The sequence below is a fragment of the Scyliorhinus torazame genome, chromosome 1, assembly GCF_047496885.1.
Source record: "Scyliorhinus torazame isolate Kashiwa2021f chromosome 1, sScyTor2.1, whole genome shotgun sequence".
Classification (NCBI taxonomy): Eukaryota; Metazoa; Chordata; class Chondrichthyes; order Carcharhiniformes; family Scyliorhinidae; genus Scyliorhinus; species Scyliorhinus torazame.
The window spans coordinates 388849525-388867333 of record NC_092707.1 but is presented as its reverse complement, the minus strand read 5'-3'; the positions used below and the strand labels follow the sequence as shown (position 1 = coordinate 388867333).

Here is a 17809-nt window from a genome sequence, read left to right as displayed (position 1 = left end):
GAGTTGTGGACAGTGCGGAAGGATGTTGCAGGTTACAGAGGGACATAGATAAGCTGCAGAGCTTGGTTGAGAAGTGGCAAATGGAGTTTAATGCAGAAAAGTGTGAGGTGATTCATTTTGGAAGGAGTAACAGGAATACAGAGTACTGGGCTAATGGTAATATTCTTGGTAGTGTGGATGAGCAGAGAGATCTTGGTGTCCATGTACATAGACCCCTGAAAGTTGCCACCCAGGTTGATAGGGTTGTTAAGAAGGGGTACGGTATGTTAGCTTTTATTGTTGGAAGGATTGAGTTTCGGAGCCTTGAGGTCATGTTGCAGCTGTACAAAACTCTTGTGCGGCCGCAATTGGAGTATTGCGTGCAGTTCTGGTCGCCGCATTATAGGAAGGATGTGAAGCATTGGAAAGGGTGCAGAGGAGATTTACCAGGATGTTGCCTGGTATGGAGGGAAGATCTTATGAGGAAAGGCTGAGGGACTTGAGGCTGTTTTTGTTAGAGAGAAGAAGGTTAAGAGGTGACTTAATAAAGGCATACAAGATGATCAGAAGATTAGATAGGGTGGACAGTGAGAGCCTTTTTCCTTGGATGGTGATGGCTAGCACGAGGAGACATAGCTTTAAATTGAGGGGAGATAGATATAGGATAGATGTCAGAGGTAGGTTCTTTACTCAGAGAGTAGTAAGGGCGTGGAATGCCCTGCCTGCAACAGTAGTGGACTCGCCAGCATTAAGGGCATTTAAATGGTCATTGGATAGATATATGAACGATAAGGGAATAGTGTAGATGGGCTTTAGAGTGGTTTCACAGGTCGGCGCAACATCGAGGGCCGAAGGGCCTGCACTGCGCTGTAATGTTCTATTCTATTGTGACTTTTGACATAGTTATGAGTAAGTGTATCAAGAGACTTAAGTGGGGAGCGATGTGGTAGTGTGGCTCCTTTAAGGGGGTGAGCTTCACTGACCACATGCCCAGCTCAGGACCAATCATGCAGGAGCGTGCAAACTGGCCAATGGGGAGTTTGCGCAGGGCCCTGGGAGCGGGACCCTGGGCTGTGAGGACCTGGGAGCTGGAGAGTAAAGAGTTGTATATTGTTCTGTGCCTGTTATCTAACTGCCTTTGCCGTTCATCATTAAACCCCACTGTTGATTACTGGAAGCCTCCAGTGTCTGTCTCGAGCACCACAAGGGAGAAAATACGTTTCAAACAGAAAGCAGGCCCTAAATGTTACGAATGGAACATCACGGTGAATCGCGAGGAGACACTGGTTAGGTTACATGGCGGAACGAGATGCTCCTTCCATTAAACTGTCTAATGAACTAAAACATGTAAATGTTTAAGGTGCGATTGAACGGCAGTAAGGCTTTAACGTACAAGTTCTTGTGAAATGGAGGATGTGCTACTGGCAATCAGAGCCAGAGCTTGCTCTATTTTTCGAAGAAAGTAAGAAACTGAGAATAGATTGTGAAAGGGACCTAACTGTTAGGATATTTTGATCGAAGTTATATAAATGAAGCAAAACAAAAAGACAGAAAAAATTGTAGATCACACACTTACTTCTGTTGTTTTTGATTTAGTCGTCCAATTTAATTCTTCTCATTCTTGCTTATGTTCCTTTTGTCTTGTTTTTTTTCAAGAGAAACTTGTATTTTTGCACTCCAGTATAAATTCCTCAATGATCCACACACTCTCTCTTCATCTCTCCTTCTATATTCCAGCATCTTTCCTTCGATCTTTGCGTTGTTTCCCTCGCACATTTCTTCTATTTTCCCGGTTTCTCTTCCTTTGTCCTTCTATCCTATCTAATTTCCCCCACTTTCTTTGAGCATTTTAAGTCTCTATCTGGACAGAGGCCTCCCCTGGATGTGTGCTGTAATGTTAGTTGCATCTTGCGAAAGACACATATGGCCAAAATGTATCCTAGTGGCTACTAGGTGGTAACAAATGGGAGAAACCTGTACCATGTGGGTGTATTCTGATTGCCTGTCCAGATCAGGAAGTGGAAAGTCCTGTTAAATATAAAAGTTTCACAAGGGACTGAGATCTGTGAAAGCATGGCAGGAGCAGATTCAATGGTAACTTACAAAAGGAAACTGGGTCAATAGTTAAAGGGGAGAAAATTGCAAGGCAGCAGACAAAGGCCAAGATTTCGGGGCCCTCTGTGGGAGGATATGCAGGGGGCCATTAGCTTTCGATGGGACCGGAAAATAATGGCGACGGGAGGAGCTGGAAAATAACAGCAGCAGGCGGGGCTGGAAAATCCCAGCCAGAGAGTAGGAGATGGAAACTAACTGGAGGCCTTCAAAGAGCTGACACAGACATGATGGGCTGAATGGTCTTCATTTGAGTACATCTTTATGACAGTAAAAAGAAAAGAAATGTAATCTTTGGCCTCAATGCTCTTTCCAGTTGATTCTCAATTCAAATAGCGATCACTACTGCTTTATAAACAATCCCATTTGTCTTCCCATAAGCAAGAACATTGTTTTCTGAAAGTTGCACAACATGTTTTTAAAAGCCTTTGTCAGGCCAGGTATTCTTTGCCACAGAATATCGCCATTCCGAGGTGTAGTTGAGGCAGCAAGTAAACCTCATTGAGCCTGTTATTCCTGCCTTGTATTGAATGCTGCCCAGCAGTTGGCACAGACGCTGAACTCTGATTCAGAATTGCTGAAGAATGAACGTACAACGTTCAGACTAAACCAGTAAGCACACTTGTGAGACAACTCCCGTCCTCTCAGCAACTTTCTTCTGTAGCATCCATACTTCATAGCAGCATTTGGGTAATTATTTGCTCAGGGGTGTCAAGGATTTCCGCCCCTGCTACCAGTTGGGGCATCGCCGTGCCAGCCATATATGTGGCAAGGTTTGCCCAAAGGTTTTGGTGATCTTCCCCCAGAGAGGTCTTTTGTTGCAATGATAGCATCCCTACCTCTGGGCCAGCAACTCTGGGTTCAAGTCCCATTCTGTAACTTGATGGCCATGGAAGGCATGTTCATAACGTGGCCCAACAGGTTGACTATCAGCCTGTAAATCATTCCAATGCACTTGATGGCAGGTGGTGGGAGTGGGAGAGTTCCCGGTCAGTCATACCGCAGAAGAACCACTGCAGGACTTTGCCAACCATAATCGTGGACCAATCTAATGGAAGTTACTGGTCACCAATGCCCTCTTAGAGTGCGGTACCCAGAGGAGAGACCACACAGCGGGGGGACCTAGTGATAAAACTGTGTAAAATAAACAGATGGGGTTTATGTTTTATAATAATAATAATAATAGCTTATTGTCACAAGTAGGCTTCAATGAAGTTACTGTGAAAAGCCTCTAGTCGCCACATTCCGGCGCCTGTTCGGGGAGGCCGGTATGGGAATTGAAGATGCGTTGCTGGCATTGTTCTGCATTGCAAGTCAGCTATTCAGCCCACTGTGCTAAACCAGCCCCGAGGTGCAAACCAGCTCCTATTATAAATCGGTGCAAGTATTAACAGCAAAATGGTAAAGCCAAACCTACACAAAGCAGTGGTTCAAACATTGTGCCCAGATTTAGGCTCTCTTTTGGGAAGGATGCTAAGGCGATATAGAACATGTAGAAAAATTCACCAAGGTGACACCCTCTGAGACCGAGAGGCTTTAGTTGTGAGGAGAAAAGTGGAACTGAAGTTCTTTCATTAGGACATGAAGAGGCAATCTGATCTCATTGCAGTGGTGAGGTTATCGCTTTTGATCACCCACACTTATTGATAGGAATGCAAAATTGGTTTATTGGTAAACTTGGTATCAAACAGAATAAGCAAAACGATTAAGGCACAGAGGCGGTCAGCCTCTGAATCCCTGGCCTTCCACACCTGGCTGTAAGTAAATGTCCTGGGGACTGACAGATTGATCCAATTCTCAAGGTGACCTCATCTACTTAACATCATAAAGATACAAGAGGTTCCCCCGCCAGGACGGTGGTGATTCCACAAAGAAGGAAATTTCATAACTATCAGCAAACGGGTTCATCTACTTTACCACTTTACAAACAAAGTATGTATCCAGCACTGTAATCCAAATATGTTGCAGAATTCACCCATAACCACTGTGGATCCTGTCGGCTGCCCCAACGATTCCTCACAATGCAATTTAGTAAGTTGCATCAGTTTGATTGTTCGTCTTCAACAAGGTGTTGGGCCAACAGTTACTGACAGTCCAGCTTTGGTCCTGCATTTTGGGCATACGAAACATACCGGCACATAGGCAAGCACACACACACACATGCACACACGCAGTCACACACATGCACACACACACATGCAGACACACATGTAAGCAGGTGGATGGGCAGGCACGCACACACATGCACACACACGCATACACACACATGTAAGCAGGTGGATGAGCAGGCACACACGTAGTCACAAACGCAGACAGACAGTGACTACTTGGGTCCGTTCACATCTGCTCAGGTCTGCTGCTGAGCTCGGCCTCGCATTCTGCCAGGATCTGTTTCAGATTTCCAGTCAGGGAATGTTCTCTTCCGTGTGTCACCTTCAGGATGTCAAACGCCTGCCAGTGAAAGAGCGAACAAGTTAGTGTGACACTCCATTGCTAAACACACAGCTCACTTCCAGTTGTCCCTCTAACTCACAGCCTGCGATACTGCCCTTTGTACAAGGTGACTGACAGACGAGTTGTACAAATTCCACCTTGTAATAGCAGTGTCTCAACAGCCATTTCTCTCTATCTGCTCTGAATCAGGCTGCTAGGGCTGAGCTCTACAGAAGCGTGTAATGTTATGCAAATTTATACCTTAACCGGCAAAACTGCAAGAATAACAGATAATAACGCGGCTGCTGCATTGCTAAACACCATATAATTTTTTTCCCTCTGCATATGATGAAAGAGAAAGGAATTGAACCATTTATTAGAACATGGCACTGCACAAATAACAGAACAGTTGAAATAAATACTAATTTGTTGTTATGCTAATGCTCTTCACTTTAGCAGTGTCCATCCAAAGCAATTAACACCAGAATTCATCCTTCACAGAGATGGAATAAGGGGAGGTGGATGAGATGGGTGCAGCGCTCCTGTTACCACAGAGGCTCTGCTCACAAGCAGCCTGCCCAGATTCTAGAATTAAGGTCACAGGTTTGTGTTGTTCAAGGTCAAAACTCCATAGACTTCGGGAATGTTGTACTTGTGTTTCAGGGAACGCATTCCACAATCCCATCCAACTGCAATCATGGTCACCTACTGAACAATTCCCTTCCATCTTCATTGAATGGGATTCTGGGATCTTCTCCAGTGTTTTGGATTCCCGCTTTGTAATGCTGCCCGTTTTTCTGCGGAAGCCACAAATCAGTGTCTTGGCCTTGAATAGTGAATTATTTAAGTAGAGGATCGTGTGGAATCGTTTCATTTTATTGCCATCTTATTCCACTCAGTTCTTGGTTTCAATAATCTAGGAAATTATTCAAATTGAAAAAGGGTTATATTGGAAAAGGGGTTATTGGCAAAGAGATTATATTAGAAAAGAGATTGTATCGGAAAAGATTGTATTGGAAGAGGAATAAACGGAAAAGGGATTATATTAGACAATGGATTATTGGAAAAGGGATTATATTGGAAAAAGGATTATGTTGGAAAAGGGGTTATATTGGATAATGGATTATTGGAAAAGGGATTTTATTGGAAAAGGGATTATATTGGAAAAGGGATTAAATTGGACAATGGATTATTGGAAAAGGGATTATATTGGAAAAGGGATTATATTGGATAATGGATTATTGGAAAAGGAAAAGGGGCAGCACGGTAGCATTGTGGGTAGCACAATTGCTTCACAGCTCCAGGGTCCCAGGTTCGAATCCGGCTTGGGTCACTGTCTGTGCGGAGTCTGCACATCCTCCCCGTGTGTGCGTGGGTTTCCTCCGGGTGCTCCGGTTTCCTCCCACAATCCAAAGATGTGCAGGTTAGGTGGATTGGCCATGATAAATTGCCCTTAGTGTCCAAAATTGCCCTTAGTGTTGGGTGGGGTTGTTGGGTTGTGGGGATTAGGTGGAGGTGTGGACCTTGGGTAGGGTGCTCTTTCCAAGAGCCGGTGCAGACTCGATGGGCCGAATGGCCTCCTTCTGCACTGTAAATTCTATGAAATTTTCTATATTGGAAAAGGGATTATATTGGAAAGGGGTTATATTGTACAATGGATTATTGGAAAAGAGATTATATTGGAAAGGGGACTATATTGGAAAAGGGATTATTGGAATAGGGATTATATTGGATAATGGATTATTGGAAAAGGGATATTGGAATAGGGATTATATTGGAAAAGGGGTTATTGGAAAAGGGATTATATTGGACAATGAATTATTGGAAAAGGGATTATATTGGACAATGGATTATTGGAAAAGGGATTATATTGGAAAAGGGGTTATATTGGGAAAGGGGTTATATTGGAACAGGGATTATTGGAAAAGGGATTATATTGGAAAAGGGATTATTGGAAGAGGGTTTATATTGGAAAAGGGATTATATTGGAAAAGGGTTTATATTAGAAAAGGGATTATTGGAAAAGGGGTTATATTGGAAAAGGGATTATTGGAAAAGGGGTTATATTGGAAAAGGGGTTATATTGGAAAAGGGATTATATTGGGAAAGGGATTGTTGGAAAAGGGCTTATAATGGAAAAGGGATTATATTGGATAATGGATTATTGGAAAAGGGATTATATTGGAAAAGGGGTTATTGGAAAAGGGATTATATTGGACAATGGATTATTGGAAAAGGGATTATATTGGAAAAGGGATTATATTGGACAATGGATTATTGGAAAAGCGATTATATTGGAAAAGGGATTATATTGGAAAAAGGGTTATTGGAAAAGGGATTATATTGGACAATGGATTATTGGAAAAGGGATTATATTGGAAAAGGGGTTATATTGGAACAGGGATTATTGGAAAAGGGGTTATTGGAAGAGGGTTTATATTGGAAAAGGGATTATATTGGAAAAGGGTTTATATTAGAAAAGGGATTATTGGAAAGGGGTTATATTGGACAATGGATTATTGGAAAAGGGATTATTGGACAGGGATTATATTGGAAAAGGGGTTATATTGGAAAGGGGATTATATTTGAAAAGGGATTATATTTGAAAAGGGATTATATTGGACAATGGATTATTGGAAATGGGATTATATTGGAAAGATTATTATATTAGAAATGGGATTATGTGTGGAAAGGGATTATGGGCTTTTCACAGTAACTTCATACTTGTGACAATAAATGATTATTATTATCATATTGGACAATGGATTATTGGACAAGGGGTTATATTGGAAACAGGATTATATTGGACAATGGATTATTGGTAAAGGAGTTATATTGGAAAAGGGATTATATTGGAAAAGGGGTTATATTGGAAAAGGGGTTATATTGGACAATGGATTATTGGAAAAGGGGTTATATTGGGAAAGGGTTATTGGAAAAGGGGTTATATTGGAAAAGGGGTTATATTGGGAAAGGGTTATTGGAAAAGGGATTATATTGGAAATGGGATTATATTAGAAAAGGGATTATATTGTAAATGAGATTATATTGGAAAAGGGGTTATAATGGAAAAGGGATTATATTGGAAAAGGGGTTATATTGGACAAGGGATTTTATTGGGAAAGGGATTATATTGGAAAAGGGATTATTGGAAAATGGGATTATTGAAAAAGAGATTATATTGGAAAAGGGATTATTGGAAAAGGGATTATAGGAAAAGGGGTTATATTGGAAAAGGGATTATATTGCATAAGGGTTTTTGTTGGAAAAGGGATTATATTGGAAAAGGGATTATATTAGAAAAGGGATTATATTGTAAATGAGATTATATTGGAAAAGGGGTTATAATGGAAAAGGGATTATATTGGAAAAGGGGTTATATTGGACAAGGGATTTTATTGGGAAAGGGATTATATTGGAAAAGGGATTATTGGAAAATGGGATTATTGAAAAAGAGATTATATTGGAAAAGGGATTATTGGAAATGGGATTATAGGAAAAGGGGTTATATTGGAAAAGGGATTATATTGCATAAGGGTTTTTGTTGGAAAAGGGATTATATTGGAAAAGGGATTATATTGGAAAAGGGATTATATTAGAAAAGGGATTATAGTAAAAGGGGTTATATTGGAAAAGGGATTATATTGGAAAAGGGATTATATTAGAAAAGGGATTATAGTAAAAGGGGTTATATTGGAAGAAAGAGAATGAAAGAACTAGAGTGAGAATGAGGAAGAACTCTTTCCCACAGGGTTATTAAAATCTGTAATCCACAGAAAGGGTGTTGGGATCAGATTGTAGAGGAACTGTCAAAGGACAATTTGACATGAACTTGCAGAGAATTAATTCGCAGAGATCCAGGGAAACATTTGGGCAGTTGGGCGACACTGCACAGTTCTTTCAAAGTGCTGTCACAGGTACAAGGGGCCGAATGGCCTCCTGCTGGGCAGTAAGATTTTATAATGTGAAAAGGATAGAGGGTATGCTTTGAACTAGAGAACTTCCCTCAAGCAACACGAGTGAGCAAGGTGGAAGAATGGGATCGGATTCCCGGACTCACTGACCTGCTTTAGTGTGTCCCGTGCTTGCCCCAGCCTTCCCTGGTGATGTTGCAGCTTGCCCACTCTCATTAGTTGCACTCCTCTCACAGGATGAGGGCCAGCGTAGTACAACCTGAAAGTAGATCCACGGTACAGACCAATTTTAGCGAGAGCATGCTTGACAACCTCTGGTAAACGTCACGCGTAGTATGATCTGCAGGCTGGCTAACTCGTGAGAACCCAAATCACAAGAGAGGGGGAGGTGAAGTCGGCCCCTGTATCTATCCTAGGTTATCGTTCCCTTCCATGGTGGTTCCCTAGGAATCCAACTGGGATTGTTCGACCTCTCCAGCAGGTGGGTGAGCACCACAAGCGTTCTCGGTATTTAAGCCAGAATTGAAAGAACAGACACTCTCAAGTTGATTCATAATGTCTGCCCTGGACATTTGCAGGGAGCGTTTGCACAAGTTCTGTAATGAGCTCAAAGAGTACGATGTTTATTGTGCTCTGAATGTAACATGGCTGCTTCCAGTCAGTGCTTCGTGGCAGAGGTCACATGGCAAATCATGTAGGACCTTGCCCGGGGGGGGGGGGGGGGGGGGGGCGCCTGGAGTTGTATTTCCTGTTGTTCTGATCTTCCTTTCATTAATGGCTATCACCTACCCTTCCGTCTTGGGATCAGGAACATTCATAACTCAAAGGGTTGGCTCTGAATCAGAATAATAATCTTTATTGTCACAAGTAGGCTTACACACGGGGAGAATGTGCATACTCCGCAGACTGTGACCAAGCCAGGAATCGAACCCGGGACCCAGGAGCTGTGAAGCAACAGTGCTAACCACTGTGCTAACATGCCACCCTAAACCCATGGGTTCAAATACCACTCCAGATGATTGACAAGGGTGGGTGTCTAAAACAGGGCATGGGATATGCCACTCCTCAAAGAAGAGTAGGATAGGGCGGCACGGTGGCGCAGTGGGTTAGCCCTGAAGTCTCACGGCGCCGAGGTCCCAGGTTCAATCCTGGCCCTGGGTCACTGTCCGTGTGGAGTTTGCACATTCTCCCTGTGTTTGCGTAGGTCTCACCACACAACCCAAAGATGTGCAGGTTAGGTGGATTGGCCACGCTAAATTGCCCCTTAATTAGAAAAAATGAATTGGGTACTCTAAATGTATTTTTAAAAAAAAGAGTAGGATAGGTGTTCTTTGTATCTGTGCAATTTTTGTCCCTTAATCAACATCACCAGAAACAGAAATAATAATAATAAAAATCCGATCATTTATCACACTGATTGCGGGGCCGTACTGCAAAGTGGCTACCACATTTCTGACATTAGAACAGTGACACACTTCAAGAAGTACTTCACTGGCTGTATTAAGGAGCTTTGGGATGTCCTGTGGCTGTGAGAGGCCTGATATAATTGTGAGGTTTTATTTATATATTGGTATCTGGAAAACCATGTTCTTCAGCCTCGTTATGTTCGTCCAACGTAAAAGCTGATTTGCCTGGATGGTTTTAAGACCATAAGACATAGGAGTGGAAGTAAGGCCATTCGGCCCATCGAGTCCACTCCACCATTCAATCATGGCTGATTTCAACTCCATTTACCCGCGCTCTCTCCATAGCCCTTAATTCCTCGAGAAATCAAGAATTTATCAACTTCTGTCTTAAAGACACTCAACGTACTGGCCTCCACCGCCCTCTGCGGCAATGAATTCCACAGACCCACCACTCTCTGGCTGAAGAAATTTCTCCTCATCTCTGTTCTAAAGTGACTCCCTTTTATTCTAAGGCTGTGCCCCCGGGTCCTAGTCTCCCCTGCTAATGGAAACAACTTCCCTACATCCACCCTATCTAAGCCATTCATTATCTTGTAAGTTTCTACTAGATCTCCCCTCAACCTCCTAAACTCCAATGAATATAATCCCAGGATCCTCAGACGTTCATCGTATGTTAGGCCTACCATTCCTGGGATCATCCGTGTGAATCTCCGCTGGACCCGCTCCAGTGCCAGTATGTCCTTCCTGAGGTGTGGGGCCCAAAATTGCTCACAGTATTCTAAATGGGGCCTAACTAATGCTTTATAAAGCTTCAGAAGTACATCCCTGCTTTTATATTCCAAGCCTCTTGAGATGAATGACAACATTGCATTTGCTTTCTTAATTACGGACTCAACCTGCAAGTTTACCTTTAGAGAATCCTGGACTAGGACTCCCAAGTCCCTTTGCACTTCAGCATTATGAATTTTGTCACCGTTTAGAAAATAGTCCATGCCTCTATTCTTTTTTCCAAAGTGCAAGACCTCGCACTTGCCCACGTTGAATTTCATCAGCCATTTCTTGGACCACTCTCCTAAACTGTCTAAATCTTTCTGCAGCCTCCCCACCTCCTCCATACTACCTGCCCCTCCACCTATCTTTGTATCATCGGCAAACTTAGCCAGAATGCCCCCAGTCCCGTCATCTAGATCGTTAATATATAAAGAGAACAGCTGTGGCCCCAACACTGAACCCTGCGGGACACCACTCGTCACCGGTTGCCATTCCGAAAAAGAACCTTTTATCCCAACTCTCTGCCTTCTGCCTGACAGCCAATCGTCAATCCATGTTAGTACCTTGCCTCGAATACCATGGGCCCTTATTTTACTCAGCAGGCTCCCGTGAGGCACCTTATCAAAGGCCTTTTGGAAGTCAAAAGTTTGGAAGTTTTGTGTGTTTCCCCCACTTTTTTCACATGTTTTAGGTGCATCTTCACACCCACACGTTTTTCCCTTTGGGAAATCATGGGGGGAGTATTCCGGAGCGGATTATCAGCCCGTTGAAACGCACCATGAACACTCATTCCATGGCCAAAAAGTCCTGCCGTTCGACTCAGAGTTTCTGGTCCAGAGGTAGGGGCTCTGCAACTACACTACAAGACCTCTGAATGCATGTTACTCGTATGTGATTAGATGTCAATGAGGTTTAATCCATAGCTGAGCAGGTCTATGGCTACCAATGCTGTGGCTACATTCTTTGGCGCCTGTGATTGGAGTTTCTGGCCCTCACTACGTCGTCCTTTCATACACACAATGGTCCCCTGATGCTTTTTAGTTCATTAGCTGCTTCTATTTTCTCTTCCTTCTCCCCCAACTTAAATTACAAACAAAACAAATGTAAAACGATTGCAATGTTACAGCAATAACCAGAAACGCGAAGAACATTTATCTCCTAAACACAAGAAAAATGAACAGTAGGAACATGGAAACAGAAATAGGCCACTCGGCCCCTCGATGGCCTGCCATCCAATAAGATCATGGCTGAAATGTTTTTCCATTTATCCACCTTGGCTTTGTAATCCTTAATACCTGTCTCAACAAAAGTGCATCATAAGATCGTAAAATCACCTGAACTAGGAGGAGTAGGCCGTTTGGCCCCTCAAACCATGCTTGCCAGTCAAGAAGATCAGAACTGTGGCCTCAATTCCATTTCCTCCATGTCCCCTCCCCCCCGGTCATCCTCCCCCCCAAAAAAATTCTGCCCAACTTATCTTTGGATATATTCAATGACCCAGCCTCCAGTGCTCTCTTAGGAAGAGAATTTCAAACAAAAATTATCCTATCAATCGGAATTTTCATTTGAGGTAGTTGAGAAATGGGATGGGCGAGTAATTGAGAAAGAGGAAATATTGGAAAAAATGGCTCGCTTGATAATTCACCAGGACCAAACGAGCTGCATCCAAGGATACAGAGGGAAGCAAGAGTGGAAATTGCAGAAGCACTGGCCATATATAATCTTCCAACCGTCCTGGGATGGTGACAGATGACGAGAGAATGCAACACCCTTGTTTTGGAGGGAAACAGACAAAATCAGTGAAAAAGGTGGGAGGGGTGAGGAAGGAGGGGTAAATAAATCTCAAAGCCACCTTGGGAAATGGAACATCCGCTCGGGTTGGGTAATCCCTGTCAGTCTGTTGTCTGGGATTCGTCACAACCTCCACTGACCGAGTGCTCCCTCAGCTGGGAAGGTGTGAACAGCACGGAGGTAAATACTTTACAAACCGATCAAACAAATCCCCTTCGCTCCATAGGCGACCGCCATGTACAAGGGCACTTCCTGTTGATTCTCTTATTTCCCATTCATTTTACTTTGTGGTTATCATTGTGATCCATGGATATTTAACGGACATTTACCTTTACATCAAGCAGGGAAGTGAGGAACTCAAAAGTTGCAAAGTAGTGCACTGTGCTATTGGAGATTTACTTTTTGAACAGCAGAACTCAGACTTTGTGACACCCAAGAGATCGGAGGGATTTGGTTTGATTGGTTGGCTGGTGGCCAATGTATTGGCCAAAGGCCCTATTCCGCCCGACAACAGGCAGTGATTGGATCCTACCCGCGTGGGCTGGTTTTCAGTGAACCCAGGAAGGGTTGGCGGGGTCCAGGATGCTGGGAGAAGCAGATTGAGTTGCTCCCTTGCTCTGTGTCTTTCTCCAGAAATGTTGCCTGCCTGCTGTTTTCTGAGGTTTTTGAGATCTTGATGAATCTGCAGTGAAAACCATTCCACACTGAAAGCAAAAACCTCCAACTGAAGGCCGAGACTGAAGAAAGGTTTGGGGAATACTTCCATCTGAAACAGAGGGAGGGATTCTCCGTTAGCCGATGCTGAAATCGGGGCATGTGATCGAGCGGAGAACAGCTCCGACGGCGAAATCGCGGCAGGTGCCGATTTGATGCCGAATTGCGATGCTCCGCCTCCCCGAAAACAGCGTCAATAAGACGCACGCCAACCGTAGTTGAAATAACGTTCGCATATCATCAGTTGGTCCACCCATGATTCTCCGCCACCGATGGGCCGAGTTCCCGGAGGCGCGGTTCACGTGCGCTCTCACAAATCGTGAACCTGGCGTGGTGGCTGCTGAGAGAGAGGGCGTACGGACAGTGCCCAGCACCGCCATACTTCACCGATAGCCATGCCGCTGGCCGGGGGGGCTTCTGCCAGGGCCGGGGGGAGTAGTGGGGGGTGGCCAGCAGGTGGGCTGTGGGGTCTGGGTGGATGGGTACGCAACACTATTACCGCAGCCGGCAAGGCAGCCATGTGGCTGTGCATTCTACTGACAGCCCGCTTTAAACCTGGTGCCCTGGGTCGTATAGGTGACCCCCCCCCTCCCCCCGGGGCACCACCCTATGTGCCCTCTGGCCCCAGCCGACCCATGAGCTGTATGGGCGCTCCAGCACAACCTGTCCCATCTTTTCAGCCCCGATCAGTGCGTGTGCAGGGTGTGTATAGTTTAAGGGAGGCTGCAGATTGTCAGCTCTGCGGGTGTCCATCAGGGAACCAGCGAGTCCCGCACCGTTTTTCGTGTGTTTCGATGACATCCCACGTGCCGCCGGTGCTAGCCCCTTGCCGATAGCAGAATCGGTGCAAGTGTTACACCGATTTTTCTGACGTGAAAGTCCATGGATTCTCTGTTGACGTCAACACTTAGACTCAGAAACTGAGAATCCGGCCCAGAGACTTTCATCCTTTTAATTTTTTCTTCCCCTTGGTGTTTGTCTGTCTTGTGTGTGTGTTGAGAGTGGGGCAAGTTAAAGAGGGGAGGGGGATTAGGAATTAGATAACAGTTAACCAGTTGTATTTTCTGCCTATTTACTTGTAGGTAGTTATTAATAAAAGCTAAATGTGTTTAAATTTACAAATCTGGTGACTGTCATTATGGGGCAGCAAAGACCAGAGACTTTGGGTATTTTCTCAGAATTAATTGTTAATTTCAATTGTGTTGTGACTCCGGGTCATGTGGGGCTACAATTGACCGTGCACTAGCCCAGGGGGTCATAACACTTGTGAAAACAAAATCTATCTCTGAAAATCACTGAGTGCGTGTCAGGATTGGCGTGTTTGACTATTTTCCCATGAGAGGCGTGTCTTTTTGAGGGGACTAGGGAATTAGTCTCTCACTGCTGATGACAAGTGGATGTTCCCTTTTAAAGTTAGCAATGGCAAGTGAATAGAAACAGTCAAGACATTTAATGTCGCCCAGCTGCAGGAATAGTGGTGTATTGACAGAAGAGAAAGATCAAAACCTCCCCTTGCAGAACACTTCAATGTTTCCAGTACGGAAGCTCATGCAGAATCACAAAGGTTTCGGAACATCCAGTAAAACATTATTGCACTGTGTACTGCTGCAGTGATACAGAGAGCTGGTCAGAGCTCTCCTGAAACTGTCTTCAAATTCAGATGCCTGATCCATGGAAGGAGACACAGTTAGTTTGGCAAATGTCCAGTTGAAATTGACATGGCTGATCAATGGGATGAAGAACTGTGGGTACAATCAGACTGGTAAACCGGAAAGGCCCTGGGTACAGTCAGGCAGATAAACTGGATAGGCCCTGGGTACAGTCAGACAGGGTAGCATTGTGACAGCACAGGGGCAGCACGGTAGCATTGTGGATAGCACAATTGCTTCACAGCTCCAGGGTCCCAGGTTCGATTCCGGCTTGGGTCACTGTCTGTGTGGAGTCTGCACATCCTCCCCGTGTGTGCGTGGGTTTCCTCCGGGTGCTCCGGTTTCCTCCCACAGTCCAAAGATGTGCAGGTTAGGTGGATTGGCCATGCTAAATTGCCCTTAGTGTCCAAAATTGCCCATAGTGTTGGGTGGGGTTACTGGGTTATGGGGATAGGGTGGAGGTGTTGTCCTTGAGTAGGGTGCTCTTTCCAAGAGCCGGTGCAGACTCGAGGGGCCGAATGGCCTCCTTCTGCACTGTAAATTCTATGAGTCTATGAGTAAACCGGATAGGCCCTGGGTACAGTCAGACAGGGTAAACCGGATAGGCCTGGGTACAGTCAGACTGGTAAACCGGAAAGGCCCCGGCTACAGTCAGATTTGGTAAACCAGAAAGGCCCTGGGTCCAGTCAGATTGGGGAAACCGGAGAGACCTTGGTACAGTCAGACTGGTAAACCGGATAGGCCCTGGGTACAGTCAGATTGGGTAAACCGGATAGGTCCAGGGTACAGTCAGACTAGGTAAACCAGATAGGCCTTGGGTACAGTCGGATTGGGAAACCGGATAGGCCCTGGGTACAGTCAGACTGGTAAACCGTATAGGCCCTGGGTACAGTCAGATTGGGTAAACCGGATAGGCCCAGGGTACAGTCAGACTGGGTAAACTGGATAGGCCCTGGGTACAGTCAGATTGGGAAACCGGATAGGCCCTGGGTACAGTCAGACTGGGTAAATCAGATAGGCACTGGGTACAGTCAGATTGGGTAAATCGGTTAGGCACTGGGTGCAATTATACTGAGTAAACTGGATAGGCCCTGGGTACAGTCAGACTGGGTAAACAGGATAGGCCCTGGGTACAGTCAGAATGTGTGAACATGACAGGCACTAGGTACAGTCAGACTGGGGAAACAGAATAGGCCCTGGGAACAGCCAGACTGGGTAAACTGAATAGGCCCTGGGTACTTTCAGGCTGTGTAATCATGATAGGCACTGGGTACAGTCAGACTGGAAAAAACGGATAGGCACTAGGTACAGTCAGACAGGGTAAACTGGATAGGCCCTGGGTACAGTCAGACTGGGTAAACAGGATAGGCACAAGGTACAGACAGACTGGGTAAACCGGATAGACACTGGGCACAATTTTACTGGATAAACCGGATAGGCACTATGTACAGTCAGACTGGATAAACAGGATAGGCACTAGGTACAGTCAGACTGGATAAACAGGATAGGCACTAGGTACAGCCAGACTGGGTAAACCGGGGACGGGATTCTCAGAGCCTCCGCGCCGAAATCGCAATCGGCACGGGGGGCGGAGAATGGGCGCGACGTCAAAATCCGGTGCAACGCCACTCCCGCGATTCTCCGTCCCCGGAAAATCGCCGTGAATCGCACGCGGTCTAGGGGGCCATTGACAGAGGCCCCCCCGGCGATTCTCCAAGTTCTCTCATGGTCCCACCCGTCGGGAACTCGGTGTGGCGGCTGCGGACTCAGTCCACGGCCACCCTGGTGGGGGGCGGGGGGGCTCCATCACCGGGGGGGGGGCTCACAGACAGCCAGGCTATCGATCAGGGGCCGCAGATCCGCGGGCGCGCTCTCTCTCGGAGGGGCCTATCTTTTTGGTGCCGGTCCGTGGTGCGGTTCCGCCATGTTGCACGGGGTGGCCGATGCAGGTGCCACCGTGCGCACGCGCGGATCCCTGACCGGAAGTGCAGGCCCCGTATTGGCAGCCGGAGCTCTGAGGACTACTCCGGGGCCCTACTAGCCCCCTCCAGGTAGGAGATTCACTCTGGACTTTCTTCAGGAATGTCCAGAGTGATTTGCCCCCGTTTTCACACTGGAGTGGTGACATAGCCCCATTATTGGAGAATCCCGCTCCGGATAGGCACTGGGTACAGTCAGGCTGGGTTATCCTGATAGGTACTGAGTACAGTCAGACTGGGTAAACCTGATAGTCACTGGGTACAGTCGGCCTGGGTAAACCGGATAGACACTGGGTACAGTTAGACTGGGTAAACCGGATAGACACTGGGTACAGTCAGACTGGGTAAACCGGATAGACACTAGGTACAGGCAGACTGAGTAAACCGGATAGTCCCTGGGTACAGTCAGACTGGGTAGACTGGATAGACAATGTGTACAGTCCGACTGGGTTATCTTGATAGGCACTGGGTACAGTCAGACCATGTAAACTTGAAAGGCCCTGGAGACAGTCAGGTTGGGTAAATCTAATAGGCCCTGGGTACAGTCAGTGGTTATCCTGATAGGCCCTGGGTACAGTCAGACTGGGTTATCGTGATAAGCCCTAGGTACAGTCAGACTGGGTTATCCTGATAGGCCCTGGGTACAGTCAGACTGGATTATCCTGATAGACACTGGGTACAGTCAGACTGACTTATCCTGATAGATTCTTGGTACCGTCAGACTGGGTAAACCGGATAGACACTGGGTACAGTCAGACTGACTTATCCTGATAGATTCTTGGTACCGTCAGACTGGGTAAACCGGATAGACACTGGGTACAGTCAGACTGGGTTATCCTGAAAGACACCGAGTACAGTCAGACTGGGTTATCCTGCTAGACACTGGGGACAGTCAGACTTGGTAAAGTGGATAGACACTGGGTACAGTCAGGCTGGGTTATCCTGATACGCACTGAGTACTGAGTAAACCTGATAGTCACTGGGTACAGTCGGCCTGGGTAAACCGGATAGACATGGAGTACAGTTAGACTTTGTTATCCTGATAGACACTGGGTACAGTC

General features: G+C 45.7%; 1 protein-coding gene across 4 annotated transcripts in view; it reads right to left on the bottom strand.

Annotated features, from left to right (window-relative positions):
• Positions 1–3731: 3731 nt before the first annotated feature.
• smyd3 (SET and MYND domain containing 3) overlaps positions 3732–17809 on the bottom strand; it is a 1068428-nt gene continuing 1054350 nt past the window's right edge. For 3 of the 4 annotated variants that reach the window (XM_072512909.1, XM_072512917.1, XM_072512922.1), the window contains 2 exons: positions 8589–8697; positions 3732–4542 (listed from right to left, as the gene is read on the bottom strand). In XM_072512909.1, coding sequence (XP_072369010.1) covers positions 4429–4542; positions 8589–8697 — 223 coding nt within the window. In that variant the 3' untranslated portion in view covers positions 3732–4428. The remainder of the gene's footprint in view (positions 4543–8588; positions 8698–17809) is intronic. The other variant, XR_011948475.1, reaches the window with a different exon arrangement.